Below are 21,046 nucleotides of genomic sequence, written 5' to 3' on the forward strand. Positions count from 1 at the left end.
TTCTAAAATTGCATTAAATATGATCTTATCGTAATTATTTTTAATTAAGCGAGCAGTAAACTTACTCTGATCAGAAAGCTGATTCTAATTCTGAAATAGGGGGAGCAGTGATACAGGGTCAAATTTTCAAAAACGCCTAACTCCCATTTTCAAAAGTGACTTAGGAGCCTAAAGCCTGGTGTACAATACAGCTTTAGGCAACTTACATCGACCTAACGCTGTAAGCTTCTACAGTAAAATGTAGCTCCCGTCGATGTAACGTGTCCACTACACCAACTTAATAACTGCATCTCCACAAGAGGCGTAGCACTTAAGTCAATGTAGTTAGGGCAACACAGTGTCAGTGTAGATGCTGCATTGCTTACATGGACTGTTGCTGCCTTTTAGAAACTGTCCCACAATGCCCCACATTGGCAGTTAAATCAGAGCAAGCGCTTCTGGTGAGGATGCGTACCACCGACACAAGGAGCACAGTGTGGACATGCAAAATTGATTCAATTACTGCGGTGCCTGTACGTCGACATAACTTAGGGCAAGTCTGCAGTACAAAATAAAGTTGACCTAAGTCCCATTGACTTTAGTGAGAGTTAAGCATCAAAGCCAGTTAGGTGCCTTTGAAAATTCTACGAGGTGCCTATCTGTATCTGTAGGTGCCTAAATACCTTTGTAAATCTAGGCCTAAGTCACTTTTGTGCTTAAGTCACTTTTGAAAGTAGGATTTAGGCTTCCAAGTCACTTAGGTGCTTTTGAACATTTTACTCATAGTCCTTAGTGATTGTGAAGTGAGGCTTGAAACGTTGCAGGGCTCCTCTTGCTTACAGATAAATGGACTCCTTTATTTTCTCTGCAGGTCCCTACTTCAATCCACGCTCCCGCCAGCGAATTCCTCGTGATCTCGCTATGTGTGTCACCCCAAGTGGCCAGTACTACTGTTCCATGTGCAATGCTGGGGCTAGCGAAGAGATGGAGTTCCGACAACATTTAGAAAGCAAACAGCACAAAAGCAAGGTGTCTGAACAGAGGTATAGGAATGAGATGGAGAATCTTGGCTATGTACAATGACACGCTATCCCTTGGTAGTAGTTTGCAGATAGAACAGCTTGTCTTGCCTGCTGTTTGCCACATGCCCTGCTTTGTGCTCCATTTGATAGGAGTATGCTCTCTAGCTATACATGTAATACCTGCAAACTTAATGGTATGGTTAGGGGTTTTTTATATCACTGTTGGCAGGAATATGCTCTGCAGGACGTGAAGTGGTTTTAATGTTTGTTTGCTCATTATCTAAAGCTCTTCATTGCATTTTGGGGGAGCCCTGTCCTCCCCCAAGCCCTGTTGCATGAGTGTGCAAGGCCCTAGAAGCACTGGGGGGACTACCACGGTTCTGCCATGCAGGCAGGGTATGTGGAGACGCATCACCCTTTTTGGCGTGTCCTAGAGCTGTGCTCCACAGCATCACTCCGCAGCAGGGGGACTTTGTGGGCAGGCTAGAGGAGAGGAGGGAACAGAGCCAGCAGATGTGTGAATGGCATGGTTGGCCACGCATCCCTGCTAGCAGAAGCATAAGAGGCTATAGCCTCAAATACACCTTACAGTAGGTGCCTCCTGCATTCCTGTCGGTACGGCACAGAGGCTGTGCACATACCCTGTGGGAGGATCCTATCTCACTCACCCTCATCTAGGCCACCCACCAGTGTTTGGACTTCAAGTGGCTAGGGAGGATTTCAACCTAACATCTGCAGTAGGAGAGTAGCTGATCTGCCACATCAGCAGATATGCTCCTCTGTCAAGGAGGATAGATTCTGGTCTGCTCTTGGCAATGGATTTTTACCACACTGGAGCCACTAGGCATCTTTATGCAGCATGGGAGCAGGGCCTGTGCAGGGCCCAGAGAGCAAAGAAGCTAATATAATCTGATGGGGGCTCTGTACTGAGCCTTGGCCCTCCATAGGACAGCATGGATGGTGCAATGAGGATGGGCTGGGGAGGAATCATGGGTCCTAATACCCTATCAGATTGGTGCTGAGGGGGGGGTCAGGTGCTGTTCTCCAGCCTGTAGTAGTAACTGTAAAGGGGGTGGGTCTGTGATGTAGTATAATTCCCTGGAAATTGGGGATTATTGGATTTCAACTGCCGCAACCTCCACTCCATTCAGCTGCACTAAGCCTGACAGACATTATATGTGCAAAGTGAAATTCACCTTTGGAGAAGAGCTGCCCATGTTGGGCATATTTCCTCTCTTCCCTTTACTCTAAGTCTCAGACTGAGCTTTCCTTTATCTTTCTTCCCTCTGAACAGCAGCGTTTTACAGTCTTTTGTTTTAGGGAAGGGATAATGAGCGTGAATGTAATCTCCAGGTTGGGCTGATTGTCATGTTCTCCCCTGTTTTATCTCTGGGCTGGGCTGCTGTACTATCTTTTGTGCAATCTCCGGGCTGGGCTGCTGTGTTCTTCCCAGTGCTCTCCCTGTGTGATGTTAGGGCTGGAGGGCCGTGCTGGCACCCATTATCTCCAGGTTGGGCTGTTGTGTTCTCTCATGTATTATCTCCAGGCGAGGCTGCTGTGCTGTCCCTCATGTGATCTCCGGGCTGGGCTGCCGTGTTCTCCCCTGTGTTCTCTCTGGGCTAGACTGCCGTGCTCTCTGTGTGTGATATTCGGGCTGAGCTGCCGTGCTGGCGCCCTGGTGATCTCTCAGTGGGGCTGCTGTGCTCTCCTCTGATCATTCACGCAAGTTGTGGTGAATTTAATGATCCTTATCTTTTTTCTAATATCCAAAATAAGTAGGGTCAGAGCCAGGCAGGTGCTGTGGATATCTCCCTTCCAGGCCTGCTTTACTGTTCTGGTTCTATGCTGGTGTAGCTCCTTGTTTTTCGGGTGGGAGGGTACTAGAAATGAAAAGGTGCTCTGTAGCTTGTCCCCTCCTCCTGGAGGCAGTGAGTCAACTTCTTCCCTAGGTATAATCCCAGTGACTTCAGTGGGGCTACAGCAGGGATGAATTTGACCTAGTGTGTATCATGTTGCAGACAGCCCTGTTTTTCGCCATCCTTCACTGGTCCCTGCTCCCTAGTATCCTGCATTCCACCAGCCTTTTTCAGCCTTAAAAAACAGAGTTTCTGTTCATCTTCTCAGTCCACCACAGAAAGGCTTGTATCACTTGCGTGCTCAAAAGCTGTTCTTCAGACTTTGAGTAATCTGTCTCATCAGCCACCTCCAGCGAGCACTGCACAACTGCCCTGTCTTTTATATAGCACTCCTATACTCCATGAGGTTAAACTGTAATGCAAGTCACAGCAATCATCACATGTTCCCTCCTGATCCATGTTTATATGCAGGGTAACAGACTCCAGTGTCTATAGCACCTAATGCTGGTCCTCTGTGCAAAGTCTGAGTAAATAGGCTTTTCACAGAGGAACTCCATCGGGTGGAATGGGTGCGAGAACAGAATCCTGGGTTGCAGAGCACAAACACAAGCCCCTTCCCCTGTGCTCTCCCTGGCTGGCTCCCTGGCCATGCCCACTGGCTTGCCCCATTCCCAACCTCCCTGTGCTGCCATAGAGAGTGCAGTCCTTCCAATGCCAGTCCTCTGGCATGACCTGCTCCCCATTCCACACAGTGGAACTGTGGCCTTTCCTCTATTTTCCTGGCTGTACACCCCCGTGCAAGGACGGAAGATGGTGGACGATAGTTGCCCTGTCGTGTTTCCCCACAACAATTTTTGCACCATGTTTAAATGTCCATTTGCCAAAAACCATGGCATGGTGTTTCCATTGTTTCGTGCAACACTGAATAAAACAAGAGCTGGGAAAAGCCCTGTTATACGTAGAGTGTCTAGCTCAGGGTCTAGTCAACGGGGCATTTTGCCTCACAAAACAGTGTCTAGTTCAAATGCCCCAGCAATGGGGCTCCCACGTTTGTTCTTGGGAGGCTGCCCAACGGGCAGGTAGATCTCCCCCGCCATCCAATCTCAGTTGGAACATCAGGGATGAGGGTTGTCACCTCCAGAATTCCATCTCTCCTCTGCCCTTGCTGTTCCCTGGTGTGAAGCAGGGAGTGGGACTCCACAGCACCTGGTGACAAGTCTCCCAGGCAGGAGAAAAGGCATCCATGGCTAGAAGGATGTGGGATATGCTGGGACTTGCTCTGTCCAGGAGTCCTGATGTGAGCACAATGGAACCAAAGACTGCCCCTCCCATCACAGCACCCACAGTGGTTTCTCCTTGACCTAGAAAATGGCTAATCATGAAGGTATGAAAAAACACCTTAGACCTTATTAGTGTTGCTGCGATAGCAGGGGACTGGACTCAATGACCCAGGAGAGCCCTTCCAGTCCTATGCCCCTATGATTTAAGGGTTAAAGCCAACCCAAAGGCCCTTCAGCAAGAGGAGAAGGTCATAACCTGACTGTATGCGAATTAAAGTAATTCTGTACATAAGGATTCAGAATGCTTGGGGAAAACGTATTCTGCTATATCTACATTCAGAAAGGGGGGGGGGGTGGCGGCGGCGGCGGGCAGCAGGAGAGGCACCATACCGAGTAAGAATACAGGCGTGGCACCTTTTTAGAGACCCCCCCCCCCTTGAATAGTTTATTTCTTGACTGGAAAAAAAAAATGAAGTGGACTTTTGTGAAGCTATCACATTGGCCAGTAGATTAATGATCTTTGCTGCTAAAAAAAAAAAAAAAAAAAAAAAATAATCATTGCATTCATATTTATTTTATTATGCTGATCATTAACAGTCTCGTGAATATTTATGGCTTTATCCTATGGGTTATTTTTGTTTAAATAGACAAATCTTCAGCGCACTTTGATTTCGAATCAGACTAGATATTTATTATTTGTGAAAATGTGGCTCTTCCCCCCTCTCCCCACGTATATGTATTTTTTTCTTCACATAAAATAAAACTGTTCCTTTATGTTTTCAAGGCAAACAAATTCAGGTTTTGCCTCCAGCTTTTTCTTAAGTCACAATTGCAACCTTTGTCTACATGGTGTACTCAGTAAATTGAGCACATCTTAATGTTAACTTTAAATACATATGCATTTCATTCCAGCTGTAGCTTTTATTTTAAGGCAATGAGACCAATACATGGGATCCATATAATTTATATGGAGTAAGAAAGAGGTACTGTTTTTTTTGTATTAAGCATTAGATGTCATTACGCATTAACAAATAAATGTGTTCTATCATTACCTAACATGGGGCTCAGTTCTGTGTATAGTTATTCTGCTGCAAATCTGAAGTAACCCTTCTAACTTCAGTGGAGTTACTCTGGATTTACACCAGTGTTACCAAGAGCAAAATTTAGTCCAGGAGATTTTTTTTTCCTTACTACATGAACATTATAGAGAGAATCGATCTGTAAGCATTGATTCATATTTTGGCTCACTAATATGCTGTTAATAACATGAGCAAAAAATCCTGTCATCACATTACTCAGGCAAGACTCCCATTGACAGCAGGGGGGTTATTGCCTGAGTACAAAGTGAATGACATGGCTGCACTGTATACTTGCGTTGGCCATGCCAAAACAAAGCAGGGTGCTAAATGTTCTCTCAATCGTAGATTTTGTTACAACAATCTAGGCTGGCTTGGCTTTTTAAAGAATATTTCTCTTGCTCTGTAAGGGCATGAACTTGCTCCCACTGAAATTGGCAGTGAAGCTCCCATTGATTTCAGTGGAACAGGATCAAGCCTTAAACTACTCCAGGAACTTTGTAGTGCCGATGCCTTGTCATGTACATGTTTTTATGTCTGTATCCACAAGGATGCTCTGGATGAGGAAAAAACCTTTTGCCCCTTAAGAAAAGCAAATTTCAAGAGGGATCCAAAAGGAACTATTATTACAACTGGCAAAGTCCATGTGTTCCCAGGAATAAATTTAGCATGCAGGATTGAACAATCGTGGACCTGATCCTGCTTTCATTTAAGTCATGGCAAACCTCCCATTGACTTCACTGGAGCAGGATCGATTGCCACCTGCATCAAATTGGAAGTAAGAAAAAAATCTGCTTTTAAATCAATTGTTAGACAATAATAGCTGGAATCCTTTTCCCAGTGATGAGGAGAGGCCAGTGGAGTTATATAAAAAATGAATAAGGCATCTGCAGTGAAAGGGAGGATTATGGATGTTTCTGAAACGAAACACAAAATCGTGAATGTGGATACAGAATCGATTCAGTCCACTTTGGAAGGAACTGATTTAATTTGTATCCTGCAACTGTATGGTAGCATCATTTGCAAATGCTTTGAATGTACTTCATCTAGAGCCTTCTTGTCAGGTTGGTTTTGTACACTTGTCCCTCTTTTTATTGCATTGAACTCTGTAGGGGAATAGTTGAGTTGATGAAAATGAACCTCTTCTCCACTCTACAATAAATCGTCTTGCTCTCACCATTCCACAACTTCAGTGTTTTGGCTTTATTCCTGCTGGTGAGTGCATGGCTCTAAACAGGCTTCCGCTTAGCAGAAGAGTTACAGGTGCTTGAGACTAGCTGCCTAATATGTATTAGTGCACAGGTAAAGGGTCCATGTGCGGCGCTGACTGCCTCCAACTCCTATGAAGTCCATTTTAGTCTTGAATCTCCCCACAAGACTCCTTGGCTTCACAAGGAGTTGAGGATGCTCAACACCTTGCAGGATAGGAGCCGAAATCACTGTGAAGGGCTTTGCATCACATTGTGTTTTCCTGCAGAATGGATACCACAAGCTCACTTGCATCTTCAGATTGAAGAAAGGTAGAGTGAAAAATCATACGGGCATTTAACTTTATAAAAGGTTTTTGAAAGGCTCAAGAGACTGGTGCATACCAGGCCTGATTATCACATATGCCCTGGTATAACTCCAGGGAGCCAGATTCCCCTCTCATTTACATCACTTTACAGCCCTGTTTCAGGAAAGCACTTATTAAAACTTAAGCATGGACCTAAGAGATTGCCTGAGTAGGGGCCTTTAAGTTGTTAAAATGATGATGGCTGTTCAGTGCCTATATGAGTTGCTGTTCTCAGTCCTGTTCCCAGTGACCTTTCTGAAATTGTCCTGAAGCTCTTACTTTTACTTACACGTGAGAAAAGGAGAAAAATAATGCAGTTAATGAGAGACAAGCTGTCTTAATCAATACACTTTATAAAGCTTTGCACTTAATGGCCTAAGGACTTGATCCTGTGAGGTGCTGAGTGCGCTCAACTCCCACTGCCTTTTGTGGAAGCTCTTTACAGGATCTGGTCTTTAGACTAGAAGACTTCTAATTCAGACAATTGTCTCCATATCACTGCTAGATATTAAAAAACAAATTTCCCAGTGGCCATAACCTTTAGAATTCACATACAACTCTTCCATTCTAAGAGTGAAATGAACATCCTCTGAACAAAGCTTGGGTAAATGGGCTTTATATGGGGAACCAATGAAGAGGGGCAGGGACTGTGAGGAGCAATTTACTTGACACGGTCTGCTGTGCACCTCTCCTTTACAAGGGGTTTGTGGCCAGTGGATTAGTATGGAACAATTAGTCATGACCCTGGCCTGACAACAAGCCCACATGGTCCTGCCAAGAGGGCTTCCATGAAGCCCACCTCTGTAGCATGCATGTGACTGCAGAATGCCCCTGAGTGGCTTCTTGGCTTCCTGCTTTCCACCTGCAGTGGGCAGTGGAACTGTGGTGGTGCTGTGGCAATTTGTCCCTTCTGGAGCCCGGAAGCTATGACTTAATGCATAGATCACCCTCTCATTAGAGAAGCTACCAAGCTAATAAAGTTATGAAACCTTGCAAGTAGAGATTTATGTTATTGATTTAGCACAAATCCTACAGCGACCTGAGCAGAGGCAGGAAGTGCTACCGTGATTCATTCGAGGCACCATTTAAGACAAAGCTCTACAAAGAGTGGAAAGCCCTCATTCCCTGATATCAGGGCCGGATTAACTCTCCTGTGGGCCGGGGGCTATTAGATTTTGTGGGGCTCCTGTATACAAGTCTTTTCCTGGGAGAGAGTTTGGTGCAGGAGGGGGCTGGGGCAAGGGATTGGGGTGCAGGAGGGAGTGTGGGGTCTGGGATGGAGTTTGAGTGCAGGAGGGGAATTCTGACCTGGGACAGGAAGTTGGGGTGTGGGAGGGGGTGTGGGGTGCAGGCTCTGGCCAGGAGGTGCTTAGCACAGGCGGCTCCTGGCCGGTGGCACAGCACGGCTCAGGCAGGCTGCCTGCATGCTTTGGCCCCACGACACTCCCGGAAGTGGCTGGCTGCTTGCACATCTTTGTGGCCCCTGGGGGGATGGGGACAGCGTGTCTCCGTGCGCTGCCTGCACCCGCAACACAGCCCCCCAAAGCTCCCATTGGCCCCTAACATAGGAAGTCTGTGGCAGAGCCAGGAACTGAACCCATGGCTCCCAAGTTTTCACCCGAATCACTGGGCTACCCTTCCCAATTCATTGAACGCTCATTTATTTTAACAAATGTTTAATTTTCATTACTTATATTACCTCACAATGTTTTAGTAACTGGACTGTAGCATGAGTTTTAAAAAGAATGAGGTCTTGGCAATGTAAAACCTCATCCCGGCAAAAAGAACAGGAGTACTTGTGGCACCTTAGAGACTAACAAATTTATTTGAGCATAAGCTTTCGTGTTACAGACTAACACGGCTGCTACTCTGAAACCTCTCATCCTGGCAGTGTCTCTGCCGTTAAATCTTAGCTGAAAAGTGGAGAGAGACTGCCAATTTTTATGTTCGGATTAGCAAAATACAGGCTATGGAGGGGCTTCTGTATTAGGTTATGTTCACTTCATATAAATTATTAGTTTATTATTATTAGTTATTCCAAGGTGTTAGGTTGGCTACTTGTCTATTTTATGGTAGTTATGAAACTATTCTAACAATATCGTGCAATGGGCCTAATCCTTGGAATTACACCTCTTTTACAACAGCATAACTCCACTGGGCCCAATTCTCTTTCCGTGCTGGTGTAAAGCAAGCACAAATCTACTTAAAATGGATCTACACCAATATAAAGGGAGATGGGAGGACTGTCCCCAATAAATTACCTGAGACTACAAACTGTCTTTGGTAGGTATTTGGTGTACATACAAGGGTGCTAAGAGTACTGTATTAATTTAAGTTCTGTTTCTCGTGATCGGGGTCTCATTTTTCACAAAGGGATATTTTGAACAGAAGAACAAGATCGATGTTTGGATAAGGTGATTTTTTTTTTTAAAGAAAAACTAAGATGACAGCGTAATAAACTGGTCATGCTGCCTCTGCAGAATCAGTTTATGCAGGAATAATGTAAACAAATCAGACCATGGATTTAGCTAAATGAATCAGACCAACAGTATCCAAAAATGTTACATTAGCCTGTCTTTACCCCTAGATTTGAAAAGGTGATGCATAGGGATTTAGAATCCAGGGGAGGACACATGGCGAAATCCCCAGGCATCCTGCTATGAAAATGCAAGTGTTAAGTGCTGGTCTTTGGAGGTGGCTACAAAAATTATGAAGTTGAAACAGTTTGAATATATAGGTGCTAGATCTGACTGAGAGGTCACTGCTAATAAAAATAAAATAAATAATAATAATAATATAGAGCTTGTACACATTTCATCAGGAGTATGGCTCATTTTGACTCTGCTGTGTCGACACGCTTACGGACCAAATACTTCGGCAAAGCAAAAAAACAATTGTTTTTTATGTTGCTATACAATAAAAGCATCTATATTGCCTGTCTCATTATCCCGTCAGCAACATGTTGGGCTGTAACTTGGAAATGGCAAAAGTATTGAATTCCAGGTGGGCGGGGGGCTAAAAGATAAGTGAGCTGTGCTAATGCACATTGCTGAGCACCCTCCACTCCTGTTGCAATGAATGGCACTCAGAACCCTGCAGGATCAACCACGGTTGATGATGGTCCAAGTGTAAGAGGCTGCAACACCATTCACCTCAATGATGCCACACCCATTTATGCCAGGTTTGAGTTTGACCCCTTGTGCATTCTATCTGATGCCTGTCACCTTGGTATCTAGGCATCAGGAGCTGGGCATCTCACCTTCACACTCTCCTTTGACTAACCCGTGAATGGGCCTTTGAAGGTGTTACTTTACTTGTGCCTAAGGATTTCTTTTTTGCTTTATAGTAAGATTGGAAATGGTCACACTGACGCGCGGCTAAATGTAATTAGTAGGACAGCTTTGATGATGTTTGTTTTAATGTCTTATTTGATTGATTTAAAGTCTATTTGCTCAGGAGAAACATGGATTATTATTACATTGAAAAACAAATCCTTTCTAATGAATGTTATTGAAAATTATGAGAGAAAGAAGGACCAACATTTAAAAAAGATGATGATGTCAGGCTGTTTCCTTCTTAGTTCCAGCTAATGAGAGAAGAAATAAATAAATGACAGAGAATGCAAGTTTCACCCAGTCTTATGTGGGTATTTTGAATCCCAAGGCTCAATCCCCAAGCTAGACTTTGAAAGTTTACTCTGAAAAATCAGTCTTAATTTTTGATTCTCTTGCCATCACATTATTAATCTGAATGTGGCCTTTTTGTAGTCACTTTTCTTAAAAGTCTATTATACAGGGACCAGATTCTGCCCTGTTAATGCAAATCATGACTGCACTGGGACAAGGGGAGAATCTAGTTCAGGGGATGATATTCTTGTGGGAGAGGATAGCTTTACTGTCTATGCAGGGTTCTATATATGCCACCCTGGCTAAATCAGCACATATCCCAGCTACCTGGAGCACACTCTCCAACTGGCCAGCACTGCGCTCCTTTTGGGCTGCTCTGCTGGTAATGGGCATCCTGGGGCTAGGAAGCATGTCCTTGTGCCACCATTATCCCTCTGGAAGGGCTTTCTGCCACTAGGATCCCTACAGCAAGGTCTCCGCAGGCAAAAGGCAGCACATTCTATAAAACATAATTTATCAGAAAGGGTGCTGTAAGCATAACTGGCCTGATCCTGCATTCCTTGCACATTCCAGACTCCCATTGATTTCAATAGGAGTTTTAGTGTCACAAGGAGTATAGGATTGGGCCCACATTTTGAGATTCTAAAGGCACATTGTTTACAGCCAAGCTCTACGATACAACCGCATTTGCTCCAACCCGTCAGACAGAGACAAACACCTACAAGATCTCTATCAAGCATTCTTACAACTACAGTACCCACCTGCTGAAGAGAAGAAACAGATTGACAGAGCCAGAAGAGTACCCAGAAGTCACCTACTACAGGACAGGCCCAACAAAGAAAATAACAGAACGCCACTAGCCATCACCTTCAGCCCCCATCTAAAACCTCTCCAACACATCATCAAGGATCTACAACCTATCCTGAAGGACGACCCACCACCCTCACAGATCTTGGGAGACAGGCCAGTCCTTGTTTACAGACAGCCCCCCAACCTGAAGCAAATACTCACCAGCAACCACATACCACTCAACAGAACCACTAACCCAGGAACCTACCCTTGCAACAAAGCCCATTGCCAACTGTGTCCACATATCTGTTCAGGGACACCATCATAGGGCCTAATCACATCAGCCACACTATCAGAGGCTCGTTCACCTGCACATCTACCAATGTGATATATGCCATCATGTGCCAGCAATGCCCCTCTGCCATGTACATTGGTCAGACTGGACAGTCTCTACATAAAAGAATAAATGGACACACATCAGATGTCAAGAATTATAACATTCAAAAACCAGTCGGAGAATACTTCAATCTCTTTAGTCACTTGATTACAGACCTAAAAGTGGCAATTCTTCAACAAAAAAACTTCAAAAACAGACTCCAAGGAGAGACTGCTGAATTGGAATTAATTTGCAAACTGGATACAATTAACTTAGGCTTGAATAAAGACTGGGAGTAGGTGGGTCATTACACAAAGTAAAACTATTTCCCCTTGTTTATTCCCCACCCCCACTGTTCCTCAGACGTTCTTGTCAACTGCTGGAAATGGCCCACCTTGATAATCACTACAAAAGGTCCCCCCCCCCCCGGTCCTGCTGGTAATAGCTCACCTTAAGTGATCACTCTCGTTACAGTGTGTATGGTAACACCCATTGTTTCATGTTCTCTGTGTATATAAATCTCCCCACTGTATTTTCCACTGAATGCATCCGATGAAGTGAGCTGTAGCTCACGAAAGCTTATGCTCAAATAAATTCGTTAGTCTCTAAGGTGCCACACGTACTCCTTTTCTTTTAAAGGCACATTGTTAACTTGCTTTAGCAGTAATATCTCCAGTAGCCATCTGACATGTTTAGATCTTGCACTGAGCTCCACATGGGCAGAGGTCTGCTGCCTGAGTGGAGCTCATCATTGCAGGATCAGGCCACAGGTATGTATATGTACATGGCAGGCACTTATTAAAATGCAGTTAGACCACAGCAACTCCTTAGATGCATTATAATCTGAGTGCAGGGCACAGGTGGCAAAAAAATGTATGATACAGTAATGCCTTTGACACTTCACATGCACGCCCCAAACCCCAGCTTCTGAATGCAACAACCAAGCCAGCTTTGCTTTGTGTTTTCTGCCTCCCGCCAAATTCACAGGCCTTAGCCTAATTTAGGAAACCATGTCCTCGAACTGTTTGTTTTGAAAACTGAAGCTGTGTTACAAGGGCGCTGTCAGGCTGCCTACTTAACAACCTGGGAAATGGATGAGTGACCAAGCTCACAGAAACAATTCACGGGAGGCCATGGGTTGCATAAAATGCCAGCCAACATTTATTGTCAGTGGCATACAAAAATCACAATAGTACCAATGAGTCCAAAGCACAGATCTCCAGAATATAAAGCTCAAAACAATGGGACCCAAAGAGAGATCCTGGGTCTGAATTGCAGGCCATAACGCTTAAAAGAGAAAATAATCTACACGTCTCAGAGGTAAAATTGGCAGTTTCTTTAGCCTCTCTGTCTCTATTAAATTGCTTTTAACATCTTAGCTATAATACATTTTTCTCAAAAGGCTTTGCTGCCTCATTGCAGGAACATATTATTTCTGTTGAACCCAAAAGTGTGCTAGAGGCTTCATGCTTCTAAAATAAGGCAGATCCCCACCCTAGAAAGCTTACACCATCAAAAAACAGACACCAAGGAGTGGGAGAAGGAAAGGATTAACACAGAAAAGAGCCAGCTTGAAGGGACCTGACACCTCCTTTAGCCTCCTCCATCACCCACAGGCCTCATTCTCCTCAACAGCCTCAGAAAGGTTTCCTTGCACCTTTATATGAACCCGAGCCTTTTTGCAGTGCCCTCCCTGGAAGCTCACTCAGTCCGAGCCAAAAGAAAAAGAAAAAAAAATGGAGGGAAAAAATAAGTAAATTGGAAATGATTCTTATGGATCATTTCAGAGGTTGTGTCCTTACACATCCCCATGCCAGAGTGGAGAGTCTCCCAGTTGTCTTGCAACAACTGATTTTATGGTGTCTGCAGGGAGCCCTGCAGCAACCCAGCTTAACCTCTTGAAGTATGAATGATTATGGTGCACATTACACATGGGTAAACTGAGGTACAGAGAGGCCAAGTGACTTGTCTAAGGTTACAGTGTGAGTCAGTGGCAGAGATGAGCATCCAGCCCAAATGTTCCTATTTCCAGGGCCTTGCTCTAGCCCCATTTCTCCCTTGGATATAAACAATAATGTACACTGCATAGTTTAGGAAATTAGAACTCAAACAATTAAATATTTTCTCCCCAAGATTTGGGTACGTCCAGTATGAAGTGGCATTTCAGACAGGAACAACATATCTATACTAGATATTAAAATAGCTGGGACTTGACTGGCTTTATTATAAAAATGGCAGTGTGGTTTATAATAAAAATGGAGGAAACACAATTTGAACTCCAGGGATGTCACAGCGTTGCTCTTCTAGACCATGGGTAAAATTTTCAAAATGTCAGATTGGCAGAGACCCTGGGGCTTTTTCACCTTCCTCTGCAGTGTGGGGCATAGGTCACTTGCTGGTTTGAACTAGAGTAAAATTCTCTGTAATATGAAGTCTTTAAATCAAGATTTGGGGACTTCGGTATCTCAGCCAGAGGTTATGGGCCTATTATAGGAGTGAGTGGGTGAAGTTCTAAGGCCTATAATGTGCAGGAGGTCAGAACAGATGATCATGTATTGTCCTATCTGGCCTTAAGGTCTATAAATCTAACAGGGTATGTGACTAAGGAGCCTAATTAAAGTGACTTAATTTAGGCACTTTGATGCCAATGGCACACTTGAAGTCAATGGGAATTAGGCACCTAGCTTGCTTAGGTGCTTTTGTAAATCTCACCAGGCGCCTATCTGCATCTTTAGGCACCTAAATACCTTTTGTAAATCCCCCCAAGTGCCTAAGTCACTTTGGGGCTTAGGCTTCTAAGTGACTTAGGTGCCTTTGAAAATTCTACCCTATAACTTCACTGCAAAAAGAGATGTGTTTTTACAGTGACATAGCTAACTTGAGATGGTTATCTCAATGTAAGGTTCCAGTGCAGACAGGGCACAGGTGATTTTTTTTACCAATACCTATATATCAACCCTATACCTCCACCTGGGATTGACCATGATTTGTGACAGAGAGATAAAAACAACAGTCACTTGTCTCCACTTCGATTTAACATCAAGATAGATATATTGAGTTAGCTATTTCAATCTAAAAACATACCTTTTTTGCAAAGAAGACAGAGCCATAAATTGTAAATAGCTGGGGCAGTGCTTGCTTTTCAAAAGGTCTTTCCCACTTGCTGTTTAAGTGAATGTGGGATGTGGCTGATCGAAGCATGTCCCAGGGAGAGACTCTAGACCTACCCCAGTTATGAGGCTGTATCATACATGGGCATCATTTATGTTTGACATTTGTGATAAAACAATTATAGCTTCAGATTTCTTCTCGCTGGCAGCAGTTCTGCCAGACAAGTACAGGACGTCTTTCCTACTGGGCTTCAATCTTTAATCTTTTTCTGGTGCCCGGGGCTCTTCCAATTCTTGTTTCCTAGAAATGACTTGTCTTTGGCCAATATATCTAGTACCAGTGCCATCTAGTGGACCATAGAAGCATCACAACTGCTACCTTTTTCATTTGTGGACTTGCTGTATGCTTGAAGTAAACAGTTTCCTTAAAGAAATCAAACCTTTGAAGGACTAAACTTAGTTTATCCTTTTATCTACCTTTCCTCTAAGAGGCCCTTTCCAAGGAGTATCCTTTCCACATCCCTCAAAGGGTTTAAATCCATTTCTGAGACTGCAAAACAGATGTTGAAAGAGTCCAGCCATCACAAACTGAATAACTGAATATGAGCCAACAATTTTGATGCAGTTGCGAAAAAGGCTAATATCATTCTAGTATTAAGAGGAATGTCACAGATAAGGCATGGGAAGTAATTGTCCCATTCTACTTGGCACTGGTGAGGCCTCAGCTGGAGGACTGTGTCCAGTTCTGGGTGTCACATTTTAGGATAGATGTGAATAAATTGAAGAGAGTCCAAAGACAAGCAACAAAACGATGACCTCTGAGGAAAGGTTAAAAAAATTGTTATCAGGTCGCAGCTCAGTTTCTGAAGACTACACATGCCCAGTCTTTAAATATGTTAAGGGCTGTTAGAAAGAGGACAGTGATCAATTGTCTTCAGTGTCCATTGAAGGTAGGATGAGACATAATGGGACTTATCTGCAGCAAGGGAGATTTAGGTTAGATATTAGGAAAAAACTTTCTAACTGTAAGGGGAGTTAAGCTCTGGAATAGGCTTCCAAGGGTGGTGGTTGAATCCCCATCATTGGAGGTTTTTAAAGGACTGGTCAGACAAATACCTGTCAGGGATGGTCTAGGTTTACTTGATCCTGCCTCAGTGCAGTGGGCTGGACTTGGTGACCTCTTGAGGGCCTTTCCAGCCCTCAATTTCTATGACTCTATCCTCACAGAGAATTTGGTGAAAGAAAAAGCCTTAGAAAGCTGTAAAGTGCAAGTGTTACACTATCAGGTCGAAAAGGGACCCAGGCGGCTCCGATCAACAACGCTGAATGGGCAGTTAAAAGTCGAGTCAGAAGTGCAGTGGGGCTAAGGCAGGATCCCTGCCTGCCTTGGCTCCGCGTGGCTCCCGGAAGCAGTGGCATGTCCCCCTTCCGGCTCTCAGGCATAGCGGCAGCCAGGGGGCTCCGCACGCTGCCCCTGCTCCAAGCGCCCGCTTTGCAGCTCCCATTGGCCATGGGTCGCATAAAATGCCAGCCAACATTTATGGTCAGTGGCATACAAAAATCACAATTGTACCAATGAGTCCAGAGCACAGATCTCCAGAATATAAAGCTCAAAACAATGGGACCCATGGCCACTGGGAGCTTCAGGGATGTCGCCTGCAGATAGGATAGTGCGCAAAGCCTCCTGGCTGTGCCTCCACATAGGACCCAGAGGCGGGACATGCTGCTGCTTCCGGGAGCTGCCTGAGGTAAGCGCGGCCCAGAGCCTGCACCCCAACTCGTTGGCCCAGCCCTGATCCCCCTCCCGCTCTACAAACCTCTTGAACCCAGCCCAGAGCACCCTCCTACACCCCAAACCCTTCATCCCCAGCCTCACCCAGAGCCCACACCCGCAGCTTGAGCCCTCACATCCCCGCACCACAACCCCCTACCTCAGCCCGGAGCCCCCTTCTGTACCCTAAACCCCTCATCCCCAGCCCGGAGTCTACACCCTCAGCCAGAGCCCTCACCCCCTCCTGCATCCCAACCCCCAGAGCCAGTCTGGTGAAAATAAGTGAGTGAGGATGGGGAGTGTGAGTGACAGAGGGAGGAGGGATGGGGTGAGCAGGGGCAGGGCCTTGGAGAAGAGGCGGAGCAAGGGTATTCAGTTTTGTGCGAGTATAAAGTTGGCAACCCTATTGGGGTCAGGAGTTCAAAAGAGTTCAGCTCCCAGCAGCTCCCATTGGGACACCTAGGGCCAGATTTTTAAACAATTCAGCAGGAAAGGAACAAACCATAGAGAAGCTGAGACTTTGGGTACAAGAGAAGAACTGTAGTGCATGCAAGTAGTAGACGCCGTGTCAACTTTAGGCTGCAGAGGACCTAATATGTTCAAACACACATACTTTCCCGTATCCTCTTATGGGATCTTGCAAGCAAGTTTTTAATATTTTTCAAAACCTTCCCAGTTCACCTTCAGCAGTGGGGATGGAGAACACTGGCAGAATTTGGTTTCAGTCTGAATGAATGTCGCTCACAGAAAGAGACATAACCTTGCTGAGAATTTAATTTGCTAATAGAACTTGGCCCTCAGCCCCCTGCCCCCAAAACATTAATGATCATCATTCCATCTATGGCATTAATAAAACCTGTGTTTGACAGTGAAAGTAAATTACTGATCCTGGTTACAAGCTGGAGGAAAGTGAATTGCACAAGACAAATGAATGCAAGAACAATAGCGAGTGTCTGTTTCTAGCCCTGTCTCTTGCTGACCTTGGCCAAATAATTTTACTTTGCCTCAGTTTATCTGACAGTACAATGGAAATAATCTTGCCTATCTAAAATGAGAGTGATGGGCAGATAGATAGATTAGTTAATATTTACAGCAATTTGAATACATAAGGTGCAATATCAGTGTTAATCTTATTGGTGCAAGGATTCGGGTTAAGAGAAGGGATGCTTGACACTGCTTATAAAGACATTTACTTGGTAAAGCTGATTTTTTTAAAATAGATTTTATGAGAGGGAAGCAATTTGACCATCACCTTGAAGGATCACAAATCAATCACCTGGAGCTTTTTAACAAATCAGCATTCCTGGTAGGAAAGGTTCCAAGGAGTGAGAGTTCAAGAACAGCACAGAACTTAGGCCACTCTGAAAAGAAATGGGAATCAACAATTAATTATTTCAAAATAAAAAAAATATAGACTCACCCCTAACATATCATTTGTATCCAGCTGACATTATATTGTGCCGCCCTCACCTAGATTTAAAGATGTTATTGAAAACAGAACACTACACACACATACATTCTTGTAATAGTTTCAATAAAAACAGTTTAAAAATAAAATATGGCCTGATCCAAAACATATTGAAGCCCAGGGAAATCTTTCAATTGACTCAAATGGTCTGTGATCAGGTCCTATAACTAAGGCTATGTTTTAGTCACGGGCATTTTTAGTAAAAGTCATGGACAGGTCACGGGCCATGAATTTTTGTTTACTGCCCGTGACCTGTTCAGGACTTGTAATATATACCCCTGACTAAAACTTGGGGGGTGGGGCAGCTCAGGGAGAAAGGGCCTGGGGGGGGGGGCCACAGGTGCTCGGGGGGGCATGGGCTGGGGAGCTGCGGGGCGGGTGCCCGAGGGCAGAGGCAGCATGTGGAGCTAGGAGCGGAGGGAGGGGAGTTCCTGTTGCCCTTCTGGGGTCCCCCCCCCCAGCTAAGCACCACCCCATCTCCCAACCCCCAGCCTTAACCCCCCCCGAACTCCTGCTGCTGGCGGGGCGGGGCGGGGGGGGAGACTGCCCCACAGCAGCCGGTGTGAATGGCCCAGGGGCTGCCTGAGCTGCTCAGGTGGCTCCCAGGCCAGGCACACCAGCCACTGCAGAAGTCACGGAAAGTCACAAAATCTGTGATCTCCGTGACAAACACAGAGCCTTACGTATAACCTGTTAAAAAAGCCAGCACATTGCTCTGCCTGCTATCAAGTTGCTCTTTCTCACTGGGGAAGTTCTGTGGTCTGTGATACACAGGAGGTCAAACTAGATCAGTGATTCTCAAAGCCGGTCCACTGCTTGTTCAGGGAAAGCCCCCGGCGGGCCGGACCGGTTTGTTTACCTGCCGCGTCCTCAGGTTCGGCTGATCGTGGCTCCCACTGTCCGTGGTTCGCCGCTCCAGGCCAATGGGGGATGCGATAAGGGCGGCCAGCACGTCCCTTGGCCCACGCCGCTTCCCGCAGCCCCCATTGGCCTGGAGCGGCGAACCGGCATGCCTGGGGCTTTCCCTGAACAAGCGGCGGACCAGCTTTGAGAACCACTGAACTAGATGATCACAATAGTCCCTTCTGACCTGGAATTGATTAATTCTATGGCACACTGTAGAATATTAATTGCAATAGTGTACAATCTTTTGTCTATTCGCAGGTGTTTCTAGCCAACAGAAACATGGCAGCTCATGTGGACTCCAATTGTTCTCTTGCACACCTGTAAAACATTTCTGGATTCTGCTTTCTAATTATCATTATGTAGGATTCATTAAGCACTGACAGTCTCAAACTTGTAAAAGACACAGATCAAAATTTTCAAACCTACGTGCTTAAAATTAGGCTTCTAGGGTAAAGTAAAAGGACCGAAGTAACTTAAAAGCCTACATTTTCAAAAATGCCTAAATCACTTAGGAGCCAAAGTCTCGTTGACTTTCAGTGAGACTTAGGGTCATAAATGACTTAGATATTTTTTTAAATTTTACCCCCAACTCCATATTGAGGCTCCAAAATCAAAGGAGGTGTTAAGAGGTGATGGTGTTATATTGACATGGATTAGCTTTAGTGGAGTGGGCGAAGTGCTGGTATCTTATTTCTATTTCAATGCCACAAATGCTATAGTTTCAAAAACTGGCAATATCCCTTTGGAAACAGAAGAGGGCAGCTGTTTTTGACAAGCAAACTGTGCATCGACTCTGTATTTTTGAGAATGAAACTGCAGCAGCTCAAGTCTAGACAAAATGACTTTTTTATGAATGAATAAAAACAACAGTATTCCAGGACCAGTATTAGTTTAATTAGTGTATAAAATAAAGCTGGACAGACCCTGCCAACTTCCGCAGAGTTCCCAGTTCTTCAGCTGGCAATGTATTCTCCTTAAAAATTAGATTCATTGCAATTTCGCTGCAATGCAATTACAGATTAGTCAAGGGAATTTAGCACCAGATCCTATGAGGTGCTGAGCTTCAGCTGGAGTGGAGGATGCTCAGTACCTCATAGGATTGGGTCATTAATGTTGAAACTGCTGGCAAATTGATGGTCTTGTAGACTGAAGTCCTCTCTTTAGCCACAGAACAGCCACAGCATAGGCAACAGCAGTACCAGCCTTCTATACACTATCCTGCCAATGTGCCTGTATTCTGTTTCATTAAGGTTTTTATATCACCTTGATCTCTGTATTATCTGAGTACCTTCCAGTAGTGTGTTAAGTGACGTGACTAACATCTGTCACTTGTGGTTTGTTTTCTCTCTGATCTCCTCCCCAGGGGGAGAATTGTGTGGGCAGTGGAGGGTTTTGTTTTGGTAGAGTTTTGTTTTCAGGTTTCAGTTTTCACCAAGAAAACCATCTCCAGGGGCAGGAGGCTCATTTACCTCCTGAGCGCCTCTCTGCTATGACAGACAACAAAGGCGTCCATGGTCCATCAGTGCCTAGTGGGGTGGTGGTGGTGTTCTTAGGATGTGGAACTTCTGTAGGAACTAGAGACGATCCGAAGTCTCTTCCACAGAAAATGGCTTGTGTATAGTGATACACAGGCAGTATATTACCCTGAGAACTGAACGCTTCTGCCTCCATTATTATTATTATTATTATTATTTGTAGTATAACACCTCTGATGAAGTTTGCTTTTCCAAATGGCAGCTGTTCAGCACTTAAGAATTGGCAAAAAGTGTATATAATTTTAAAATGTCCCCAGGAAAACAAAGCTTGAGGTTTGGCACGAAAGGGAAGAATCCTGCATTAGCAGAGAGGTATGCTGGGTAATCTGACAGGTCTTCTCCATTTGTAATGACAGTGGGCTAGATTGGGTTACCATTACTCACTTCATTTACTCCATGAGTAGTTCCATTGATGTCAACGGACCTACTTGTGAAGTATGGTACTACTCAGGGTGGTAGAATTTGGCCAATGTCAGAGAGGATGTAAGTGAGTTTAAGAAAGTCTGGGGAGTCAATGGCTCTGTTCCTGCAATGTTCTCCATGCTTGTTGACCCATATGCCTGCACAGGACCCTCTAAATTCAAGTACTGTAGATCCCAATAGGTCCTTTCTTAGGGCCAAATTCAGAGGTGATGAGGAACGGTGTAAGTCTAAGTAATTCTAAAGAGCATACTTGCACAGAGCTCAATCCAGGAGT

The 21,046-nt window shown here is 44.8% G+C and overlaps 1 protein-coding gene across 3 annotated transcripts in view; it reads left to right on the forward strand.

The window, feature by feature from the left end:
• ZMAT3 (zinc finger matrin-type 3) overlaps positions 1–21,046 on the forward strand; it is a 62,228-nt gene that overhangs the window by 20,479 nt on the left and 20,703 nt on the right. Inside the window, exons 6-7 of one of the 3 annotated variants that reach the window (XM_073359323.1) lie at positions 851–1,022; positions 11,058–12,173. In XM_073359323.1, the coding sequence (XP_073215424.1) occupies positions 851–1,022; positions 11,058–11,511 (626 nt within the window). In that variant the 3' untranslated portion in view covers positions 11,512–12,173. Of the gene's footprint in view, positions 1–850; positions 6,393–11,057; positions 12,174–21,046 lie in introns of those variants that run through there. The other 2 variants (XM_073359325.1, XM_073359324.1) reach the window with 2 other exon arrangements.

This window comes from Lepidochelys kempii, chromosome 9 (assembly GCF_965140265.1).
Source record: "Lepidochelys kempii isolate rLepKem1 chromosome 9, rLepKem1.hap2, whole genome shotgun sequence".
Taxonomy (NCBI): domain Eukaryota; kingdom Metazoa; phylum Chordata; order Testudines; family Cheloniidae; genus Lepidochelys; species Lepidochelys kempii.